We start from the raw sequence: 12,066 nt of genomic DNA, 5'->3' as shown, positions 1-12,066 counted from the left end.
TTCGGAGAAGGGTCACTAAAATGACCAGGTTGTCTCATAAGGAAAGATCGGAAGTTTACAAGAATAGGAGGTGACATGATTGAAATATTTAAGTTCCTAAAGGGTCTTGTTTGGGAGCATGTGGAAAAGCTGGTGACCAGAAGTAATTGGATATTTGTAACAAAGGGCTTGTACAATGGGCTGAATGGCCTCATTCAATGCTACTTTATCTATGGTTCTCTGCAATTAGATAAAATAAGCCAACCAGCATGTTTACATCAATCTTTAACTAACAGCAGGAATAGACTAAATGGGTGGGCCAAAGAGTGAGCAAATCAAGGAAGTTAAATATATAAACTATCAAGAGCGTTCCAAGGTAAACTCTTATCTAGCAAGTGTTGGTTTGTTGGGTTTACTGAACTGACCTTGAGTTTAATTCATTATGTGAAAGACACATAAAAAGTGTAGAAATTTGCAGTAGCTTAGGATCAATGTCCAATTTGTTACTGAAAAGCTTAACAAAATAGAAGGGGCTTTATCCTAACATCAAGAGTACTTTTAATTGTTTTGAACTGAAGAGCAATTAAATGGCATTGAAGTGTTTCAAGGGTAAATAATCAAACAGACCTGAAATGTAACTAACACCATAAAGAAATTGTGTAATTATTAAATATGTCAAGGTGTGTGCATTGAATGATGTCAAGGAATAATTCATGTATTCAACATAACAAGAAATTTGTAACAAAAATAATAACATTGTATACCAATTTAAAGAGAAAGATATTTGCTAAGAACTATTAGTTACGTCGGGCTTATCAAAAGTAACACCCACCAACAACCTTCACCCACATGTAGAAAAATTGTATACTCAACAGTGGTGCTTGTGGGAACTATATATAATCAAAAAACCAAATACAGCCACATGCAAATACAACAGTAAACTAACGATCTTTCAGTAGAATATTTGCTTAAGGTTTCATTATTTTATCATGTATTAGAAACAAAATTCTGGGTATTGAGTCAAAACAAGAAACAAAAAGACAACTATATTAGTCAAAACTCACTTCTTCCTACTCACAATGGGAAGAAATTAAAGCTGTTGATTCAAGTATCACTCTTGAAATTGGTGACCACTTAGTGGCTGATAATCTTAAACAAATTTGATTAAAAAAGACTGTAATAAAATTCTGGAAATTAGTCACATGGATGGTCATTAATTTTTTTTTTCCAAAAGGAACTGAACTGTCTTAATGAAGCACTTCTGATAGAAGGATAAACAATGTCAGTTCTGATTTACTTCCCTCTACAAACAAGGTGAAGTCAAGCTTGTAAACTCAAAGACTAAGCAACTTATTGAATCTCATTACCACAGTTGGCAATTGTTTCCCTTCCCAACTTTACATTTTGAGGAAAACTTGTTTACAGATTTGATGTTATGTGTGGCCCTGAATTTTGTTTTGAAATAGGATGTATTAAATCATAATCAATGAAAGAAAAAGCAACAGGTCATACAATAGTTTAAACAGGAATAGTGACATAACAAGTTGGTATCAAACAATAAAACACAAAAGAATAATTAAGTAATTTGGTCCCTTCAATTAGACCATGGCTGATCCATTCATCCTCAAGTCCAGTTACCTGCCTTTTCTCTAGAACCCTGATTCTCTTCATGATCGGTCTACCTCAGCCTTGAATATACTTAACACCACAGCTGTTACAGCCCTCTGCAGGAGAAAAAAAATTCAGATTCACAACCCTCACAGAGAAGGTTCCTCCTCATCTTTGCCTTAACTGGGTGATTCTGAGATAATACATTCTAGTCTCTCCACAACACTCCAATGAGTACAAGCTCAAACTCTCCGCTTGTGAGAATTCTTCTATGCTTGGGATCAACTGACTGAACATTCTCTGGACTGCCTCCAATGCCAGCATACCTTTACTTAGACAAGAGGGCCAAAATGAATACAATACTTCAGCAGTTGTCAAACTTGAGCTTTGTACAGTTTTAGCAAGACATCCCTTTTTATAAAAGACTCTAGTAGTTTTGAAATATAGGCCAACATTAAATTTGCCTTCCCTATTATCTATTGAATTTGGCTGCTAGGTGACTTTTGTTATTCATGTACATTGTACTCCAAAAGCAATCTGTGCAGCAACTTTCTACAGTCTTTCCCCCAATTAAATAATATTCAGCTCTTCTATGCTTCCTACCAAAGTGTATAAGGTCACATTTTCCACACATTATATTCCATCTGCTAAATTCTTAAGCATCTCATTAAACCTGTCCATACCTGTTTACAGTGAAAATGGGAACTGCAGATGCTGGAGAATCCAAGATAATAAAATGTGAGGCTGGATGAACACAGCAGGCCCAGCAGCATCTCAGGAGCACAAAAGCTGACGTTTCGGGCCTAGACCCTTCATCAGAGAGGGGGATGGGGTGAGGGTTCTGGAATAAATAGGGAGAGAGGGGGAGGCGGACCGAAGATGGAGAGAAAAGAAGATAGGTGGAGAGGACAGTATAGGTGGGGAGGTAGGGAGGGGATAGGTCAGTCCAGGGAAGATGGACAGTTCAAGGAGGTGGGATGAGGTTAGTAGGTAGGAGATGGAGGTGCGGCTTGGGGTGGGAGGAAGGGATGGGTGAGAGGAAGAACAGGTTAGGGAGGCAGAGACAGGTTGGACTGGTTTTGGGATGCAGTGGGTGGAGGGGAAGAGCTGGGCTGGTTGTGTGGTGCAGTGGGGGGAGGGGACGAACTGGGCTGGTTTTGGGATGCGGTGGGGGAAGGGGAGATTTTGAAGCTGGTGAAACATACCTGTTTACAGATTCCTTGTGTCATCCTTACCACTATATTGTCATCCACAAACTTGGCTGTAATACATCCCCTTTCCTCATCCAAGTCAGTAATATATGGTCATTAATATAGTATAGCGGCTCCAGCACTGATCCCTGTGGCACTCCGCTAGTTATATATTGCCATTCTGAAAATGCCCCTTTATTCCAACTTCCTGTCTTCTATTAGTAAATCTTCTACCCATGCTTATCTGCTATCATATTTTATGAAGTAGTCTTATGTGCAGTATCTATGAATTCTTTCCAAACAATTCTTGAAATGTGAACCCATGTGAAATTAGTGAACTGTTTTTGGAATATTTAATTTGCTATATAAAAATAATGAGAGACAACCTTTAGCTTAATTGGTGACATTCCAACTCAAGACGGAAGGCAAAAATGTTTAAGCACTCACAGCCTTGGCTAATGGGAGGATTTGCTCTGCGATATGGTCTCTAAATACTGAATTATCAAAGTATTTGCATACAATGGATACAAAAGGAGTTCCTCAATGTCCCAACCTGTTCACCCTCAAAGATGAGCAGTGTTCTTTAAGCTTGATCCTTAGAAGTAACCAGTGAAAGCTGCCATCAAAAAGAAAAATGCACTTAAGAACACTTTGCTAAATAATTCCACCATTTCACAACAAGGAGTTGGTTCAATGATAGAATCAATGTTGACAAAACAAAACCAAAGAACTGCAGATGCTGGAATTCAGAAGCAAAAACAGAAATTGCTGGAAAAACACAACAGGTGTGGCAATATGTATGGAAAGAAAGCAGAGTTTTGGGTCTAGTCACTTCCTCAGACAGAACAGAATTCTAAAGGATCACCGCATCCAAAATGTTAACTCTTTGCTCTCCACAGATGTTGCCAGACGAAATACTGATGTTCTTTCTTCCTCCCACCTTCCAGATTTCCTCTGTTACATGTCATTTTTTATTCCTTTCCACTACTGAGTGATAAACATTCTCTGAGACTGAGACGGTGTTTTCCAGTAAGATCCTAATGAGGCCGACAGACCACTTTTTCAACGCCCCTTCATTAAGTGCACACTCTATGAAATACAACTGGAATGCAGCCCTGCCTGGACACAATCCAATTTCTAGGTACCCATGCAAATGATCAGTTAGGATCTGCCCTAGTGGAGAATGCATTGGGTGGGCAGACTTAACTTACATTCACTATCTTCGATACAGAAGTGTGAATACTACTGGGGGAAGAGGTGAAGAGATTTGGAAGACAATGGAAGCAACGGCAGAACAAATGTCCAAGAATAATAAGTCACAATGCTGGCTACAATATAGACAGAATTTTTTTACAGATTTCCTATAATAATTATCTGATTGATATAAAGATAATAGAGTGCTGCAACTATAAAGAATGGAAGGAAATTATTTAACATGCATAATCTAACTTAATTCACAACAGACAATGTTATCTAAATCATGCCAAACAATTCTGGCAAGTTAATTAGCTACAATAGTTAAACTGTTTTTTGATTACCTTGAATTGTACACAATTGGACAAATTACACACTTCAATTCTGTATTAACTCTCATACTCTTGTTCTTGTTTAATACATTTGACTATTGGTAAATTCAAATTACTTTCAATTAAAGTCAGGATATAAAATATACAGGACCCATTGTAAGGGAAAGAATTTAAAAGCACCAAACATGCTGCCAAACTGTAGTCCCCACCCAGTTATCAAACACAGGATACAACACAGTTTGTTTACTTCTTACAATTGAATCCATACAAAAAAGGTCCTTGCACAGCTCTGTTGTCAGGTCAATAATCGGTGTTGAAATACTGAAAGATCCAGATAAACTTGTACCTTACTTTCCTCCATCAAATACTTGTCAAAGGTCTACATTCTTTGCCTGCGTTACTTCCCATAACCATTTTGTAAATTGTCAGTTTATAAAGGCTTCATGAGGCTTGCAATAATAATCCTTAATTTGCATTTACAACTGTGATTTAAACTCTTTCAATTTTTTGATTTTTTTCAATACCATCTGAATATTGCACAGGCAGCACATTTATATTTACATGCTACTAACTATAACAGATCAAAGTGTAAGTAAATAAGATGTGGTATTAGTAAGAAAATTGCATGCTGATCAACTGAACAGCACCCAAAAATGGACATGGGGTCATGGTGCACAATTAACCCTTGCTTACTGATTGAACTGCAGGCAGCATGCCAACTTCAGATGGGGGTCCACGCTGCTGTGTGCAAGCTGCTCAGCAACTTCCTCCCAGCTCTTCTTAAAGTTAGCCTGTGCTTCTAAATGGAAAGTTGCAACGTGGCTGCAATATGCACTGGCAGTCATGCAGGAAGTGAATCTGACCTGGGAAAGAATGAAAAATGGAACTGATATTTTTCCACTTTGCATAGTGTGTTTAAGTGAAGGAGAAGCAGATAGGAGAGGTGGCCCACATCCACAAGGGATCATGAGGCCACCAGTCACTTGGTCAAACTGGATCAGACTACTGCAGTAAAGGTTAGTGCAAGCAGTCTAGATAATTGAATTTCTTGCAGAATCCAGGTAACTCAAAAGAATAGTTAATGTCATTGAATGCAACTCAAAAAGGCACATTCTCCTAACTCCACCTCTAGCCTGAGAGGGTCCTTAATTCACCATGCCTCCATGAGTCAAATACCAAATATCTGCATCAATCAGGCCTCATACCTAACATTCAAATGATTCATTGCAGTCACAGAATTACCAGCTTGAAAAGAACATCCTAGAATTTAAACACACCATTCAATTTACATCATCCATCAACCTGGGGCAACAACAGCTAACCAGCTCGTGAAGAAAAGGTTTTGGAGCAGGAATAAAAAAAAATCAATTCAAGGTAAAGATATTCTATCTAATCTTCATCCTCACTCTCACATGATCGCAGTCAACACACTTTTAACACTAGCATACAATTCTTACACTCCCTCAATCTCGCTTCTTGTGCTTTTCTCCTTTATTTTACTCACAAAGTGCAACCTCAGCAGGCAATGGAAGAACGTCAAATGAGAGAGTGATGATGAAAACAACATTACTCAAATTCAAACTCTCAGCAGCACAGATAGTCACTTGTGCAGTATTTACATGGTAGCATGGGGCAATATGTGCACATGGTGAGACATTGTGCCTGTGTGTGGCAGTCAGAGCAGAATACAATGATAGTTGTGTGCCAGCTCAGTAGAGGGCATGTAGGCACATTAATTCAGCAACAGAGATATATGTTGAGCACTGCAATCGATCACCAACAGTAGACAACTTTTGATGTGTATTCATTCTGAAAAGCCCCATAAAAAGCTGCATTCACTATCAAAGAGCTTGCTAGTGTGATGCACAAACCTGGCACAGGGGTTTGTGCCAAACTGAGAGTCTATTAACTCCAGCTTGAAAGTGGTGGCAACTCCTTCAGCAGGCTTTGTGACATCTGAAGGTTGATTTCACAATTTTGACCAAAAAGTGGGAGCACAGAGTGAAATCGTTTTGGTCAGCTTTTTTAATACCATGGTTGTGTATAAAGGTCTTTGCAGGTATCCAGCAACCTATCCTGCAATGGTGTTGGAGGGTAGCAGCAGCATATCTGTGGAGAGGAATCTGTTGTGTTCCCTCAGTTTGACAGTATCAGTGCTTCCAACTCCATCACTCTACTAGGGGTCTTTCCTGCTGCCTTTCAGTCAGCCGGCTAGCCCAGGCTGTTGGTGTCTATGTGAAAATGATGCAGTGCACAGAGAATGAGAGTGAAAGCTGCCTTCTTGAACTAGTTTATGTGGTGTCAGGTAGAGTGTTCTGTGATATTGACTCGGTTGCAGTTAAGGAACAACACTTTAGTTCCCTTGGGGAATATGAGTGGTTTGGCATGGAACTTGCAGGTAGGTGGTAATGCGATGCATCTTTTCTCCTAGTCCTTCCAAATAGTGGAGACTGGTGATTTGGAAAGTGCTACTGAAGAGCCTTGGTGAGTTGCCAGACAGCAAGTTGCTGTAACCAGGAAGGTTGTCTTCCGTGGCCATCTACAGTCTCCACCACTGAAATAGACTTTTGCCTATGATTTGAAAATCCTTGGAGTAGCACTCTGTAGGAGCAACGGAATCATAGAATCCCTACAGCATAGAAGCAGGCCATTCAGCTCATCAAGTGTACACTAACTCTGAATAGCATATCCTGCAGGGCTAAACCAGCTAGCCTCCACATCCCTGGACACTATGGGCAATTTAGCATGGACAATCCATCTAACCTATACATCTTTGGACTGTGGGAGGAAACCCACACAGCACCTGAAGGAAATTCATGTGAGAGTGTGGAGGGAAAATAAACTCCCCACAGACAGTTACCCAAGGCTGGAATTGAACTTGGGTCCCTAGCGCTGTGAGTCAGCTGTGCTAACCACTGAGCCACCGTCCCACCTGGAAGGCACCATGGAAATCACAATGGTCATTAGTTATATGTATATGCATGGCATATACTTTTTAAATTTGATGCAGAATGCTTAATTTGTGATCACTTTTACTTTTGATTTGCAACCCAGATGACAATTTGATTGTTTAATGGAGGAAATGAAAAACTGTGGGACTACTCATGAGCAAGAAATTGGAATTACGGTTACCAACAGTATTTCAGAGACAGTACATTTTCATGTACAGCAACCGTGAAAGGAGCACTCTCAGTTGTCATTTTCCGCATTCCTCCACCTTCCTCTCTTCTAGCAGTTTATCCTGCTTTAAACCAGCCTCGCTCATTGTCCCAGTCAAGCACTCTTTCAGAAGGAGTCGTTGTCTAGTGCACCTGATTTGTGAATTCAGGCCAAGTCTTATAACACTTGTCACACCATTACTTGTACACCGTTGCAACTAATAATAACTATGGAAGGCAGGAAACATTTGTAAAATTGTTCCTACAGCCAGAGCAAACAAAAACCAACATCAATTAACTGATGACCTCTTTCAAATAGCATTGGTGGGGGTTCTTCCTGCTACTTAATTCACGTTCAATCATGTGAATTAGTGATGATGTTGGTTGGAGCGCTAAGAGACAAAATGGCACTGTTGATTGACATGCAATCAGTGTTGCATAGGACAACTGACAACCATCACAAACTGCTTTCTCTATATACTTTGAACAAGCTGCACACTAATGCATTTATTCCAAATACATTCAGCACAATTTCAACTGCAGCTGTGTCTACAAACATTAGGTGTCATTTTGGGTCCAAAATGACACCAGTAGCTTAAACATCAGGTGCTACTGACCTGAATTTCAAGTCTACGGCGCCTTACATTTGAGATGAATGACATCAACAATTTTTTTATTATTCAGCTTCAAATATAATGGTAAGGATCTGAAAAGAAAGATCTGATGCCTTTAAAAGATAGTTATACAAAGTAACAACAGGGGGTTATGGCTTGTAAACCACAGGAGAAATGCTAAGTAATTCCTATCCACTTTTGATGGCTGTTAGAAATTCTATTTAAAAAAGCATCACCAGAAAGAGAAAGCCTCTTGAGGTTACAGCCATTTCCTGTGATCAGGCATAATGTGTTTCAAGAGTTGGTTTTCTACCAATTCAGTTGATCAATTGCACCTTCTTCAGACTTTCTTTTTTCTATCATGTTTACATCTGATGTGACTCAATGACAAGTCTGTCTGGGCATGAGAAGTCAGCTTGTCATGTTGATTTATGAGTGCATCAAACTGCAACTTGTCCAAACTGAAGCTCACAGTTCATTAATTAGATCGTTGTGACTTTGAAGACTACACTCGGACTGTGGGGTTTTAATATTTGCTTTAATTTATGCGCTCTGAAATGTGTACCTAAGGAAAACTGAAAATTCCCTGTCTGCCTTTGAACTTCTTTTGACGACATAATAATCATATCTTTGTCCATTATGAAGACTGCAACTCCAAGTCATTACTGCACATTGAACTGCAGCTGATGTAGGCCTTTCTGAATGAGTAAACAGAAAGGAAAGAAAGATGAGAGACCACTAGAAAAACAGCATTCACTACAACATATCTCAACATCATGCCCCTTCTTTTTTCTGCCACTTCTATTTTAATTATTGAATGTTATTCTTTTCAATACATTTTACATACCTCTTTAGTTGGTTTCCCAGCATGTTGTTGCTGCAGAAGCTGAAGATGCAACTGCTCTTGCTGTTTCTTATAAAACTCCTGAAGCTGTTGCTGTTGTGAAAAGGTTATAAAATAATTACATCAGAACAAAATAAACATTTAAAACATTTTTTTAAATGCCGTAACACACAGGCCTGAAATGAAAAGAGATACACAGTCACGTTCTCTTATCAACACTTGAATGACCTTTTGAATCAAAACTTGCCAATAAATCCCTCAGTGTGTGGACTATTCTTAGCATTATCATTTCAGAACTAATCTTCAAAATGAACTGATGAAAACATGCCATTTTCCACACTAACTAATTAAAATATGGCAAGAAATGACCTTTGTCTGTCTGAAGAAAGCCAAAATATGCCCTTGCTGAGAATACATGGTTATTCACGGAGCAGTCAACGTAATAATTCATAGGAGCAATTATTAGCAATTTTCTAAACAGGTCACTCAAAAGTGATCTGTAAGCACGAGCAGTCAAGCTCCTCTAATATATCTGGCACAAGGGCATAACACCAGAATTTGCAGCATTATTTCAGCAGCAGACTCACCGAAAAGAAATGTGAATTCAATTAAAGTCTGAATTTGACAAAGGCTCCATTTTCAGATGGAGTTAATAGCAGTTATCCAGTTTTGATCAGCATGGTCCAGACTCACTTACTATAATACTTATCCCTACTTGTGCTGCAACAGAGAAAACATTTTCTACAGGGGAGCGCATGGTAAGTATTAGGGACTCAGGCAATCTGAAACATGAATGATGATTAGGGAAGCTACAACTTGACCAACTCAACAGCATTCAAAGAGAACACTCTGCAGATCTTCCAACACTAGAGAACACAGCCCAGTTTGTCAAGCAAACCAGCCTTCCACACACTGATTCCATCTCTACTTCCCACTGCCTTGGGCAAGTAACCAATATATTAGAGATTCCTCCCACCCCAGTTACACTCTCTTTCATTATCTTCTGTTGGCCAAAAGATATAAAAGTTTGAATATTGTCTAAACAAATTCAAGAACAGCTTCTTCCCCACTGTTAACAGACATTTGAATGGATCTCTCAAATGTTAATTCTGATCTCTCTCTGCACCTTCTCTGTGGCTGTAACACTATTCTGTGCTCTGTTCTGCTGCCTTGATGCACTTTGTATGGTACAATCTGCCTGTGTAGCATGCCAACCACAACTTTTCACTATATCTTGGCACATATGACAACAATAAATCAATCAATTTGTAGGACTAAATTGGATAGTCCCCCAAAGCAACCACGGGTATATGGGCAAAACTGTATGTTGTGCTCGGGTTACTATATCCGCCACCACCAACCGTATATGAATGTTGGCAGTGAACCTGTCCTGCTTCCATGAGTTTCTCCATACACTTTCTGTTTGTTTCAGTGTGAGACAGTCATTCAATTCTCAGAAGGAAATCTACTTGAGTCATACAATCAGAAGAGTTACACAGCACAGAAACAGACCCTTCAGTCCAACCAGTCCTCGCCGAACATAATTCCAAACTAAACTATGCGCATCACCTTCTGTGTAAAAATATTTGCCTCTTATGTCTTTTTTAAAATCTCTCCCCTCTCACCTTAAAACTGTGCCCCCTAGTCTTGAAATCCTCCAACCGAGGGAAAAGACAACTGCCATTAACTGTATCTATGTCTCTCATTATTTTATAAACTTCTATCAGGTCACCTCTCAACCTCCTACACGCCGGTGAAAAAGTTCCAGCCTATCAAGCCTTTCTTCATAACTCAAACCTCCCACACCCAGCAACATCCTGTTAAATCTCTTCTGAACTTTCTCCAGTTTGACAATATTCTTCTTATAACTGGACGACCAGAACTGAACACAGTATTCCAGAAGAGGCCTCACCAATGTGCTGTACAACCTCAACATGATTTCCCAATTCTTACATTCAAAGGACTGAGCAAGAAAGCTATCTTGCCAAATGCCTTTTTAACCACCCAGTCTATAAATGAACTTGATAGAATTATGTGCCTGCACCTCTCGGTCTCTCTGTTCTGCAACACTACCCATTAATTGTATATGCTCTACTTTTGTTTATTGTGCCAAAATGCAATATTTTGCATTTATCCAGACTGAACTGTATCTGCCATTTTTTAGCCCATTGACCCATTTGATCAAGACCCCTTTGTAATCTCAGAAAACCTTCTTTACTATCTGCTATGCCACCAATTTCGGCATCATCCGCAAATTTACTAACCATGCCTTCTATAGTCTCATCCAAATCATTTATATAAATGACAAACAAAACAGAATCCAGAACTGATCCCTGTGGAACACTGCTGGTTACAGGCCTCCAGTTCGAAACACAATCCACCACTATTAATCTGTCTCCTGCTGTTGAGCCAATTATATATCCAATTGGCAAGCTCATAATGACTTCCAGGTGACCTAACTTTACTATATAGTCTACCATGCAGAACCTTGTCAAAGGCTTTACTAAAGTCCAAATAAACAATGTCTACTGCTTTGCCATCATTAATCTTTATGGTAACTTCCTCGAAAAACCTAACCACGTTTGTGTGACATGATTTTCCTTGCATAAAACCGTACTGACTATCCGGAATCAATTTTTCCCTCTCTAAATGTCTGTAAAATCTTGTCTTTTATAATCTCTTCCAACAATTTACCCATAATCGTAGTCAGACTCGGAGGTCTATAGATCCCTGGTTTCTCCTTATAACCTTTCTTAAACAAAGGTACAACATTAGCCACACTACAGTCCTCAGGCACCTCACCCATGGTTATAGATGACGCAAATAAGAGAGAAGCTGGTCCATCAAATGACAGTGGAAGCAGTGGCCATTGCAAAAAGTGCACCAATCCGCCAATTCTAATGAACCTGGGAGTGAGAATCTGCAAAGGAGCTACCCCTCTCTGGAGATTAATCGCAGGAGAAGATGGTGTAGTAGTAATAACACTGAAGTAATATTCTTGAATCCCAGGCAATGAGGCATAGGTTTAAATTGAACCATGCAGATGGTGAAATTTAAACTGATTTTACAAATCTGGAATACAAAATAAAATGAGACCAGGGACCACTGCTGATTGTTGTAAAAGCAACCTGGTTGACTACTGGTCTT

The 12,066-nt window shown here is 39.3% G+C and overlaps 1 protein-coding gene across 11 annotated transcripts in view; it reads right to left on the bottom strand.

Moving 5' to 3' along the window:
- foxp1b (forkhead box P1b) overlaps positions 1-12,066 on the bottom strand; it is a 483,509-nt gene that overhangs the window by 114,265 nt on the left and 357,178 nt on the right. For all 11 annotated transcript variants that reach the window (XM_059649922.1, XM_048547287.2, XM_059649921.1 and 8 more), the window contains one exon: positions 8,923-9,012. In XM_059649922.1, the coding sequence (XP_059505905.1) occupies positions 8,923-9,012 (90 nt within the window). The remainder of the gene's footprint in view (positions 1-8,922; positions 9,013-12,066) is intronic.

This window comes from Stegostoma tigrinum, chromosome 11 (assembly GCF_030684315.1).
Source record: "Stegostoma tigrinum isolate sSteTig4 chromosome 11, sSteTig4.hap1, whole genome shotgun sequence".
Taxonomy (NCBI): Eukaryota; Metazoa; Chordata; class Chondrichthyes; order Orectolobiformes; family Stegostomatidae; genus Stegostoma; species Stegostoma tigrinum.
Note: the sequence above shows the minus strand (reverse complement) of the source record. Positions and strands in the feature narration are given on the sequence as shown.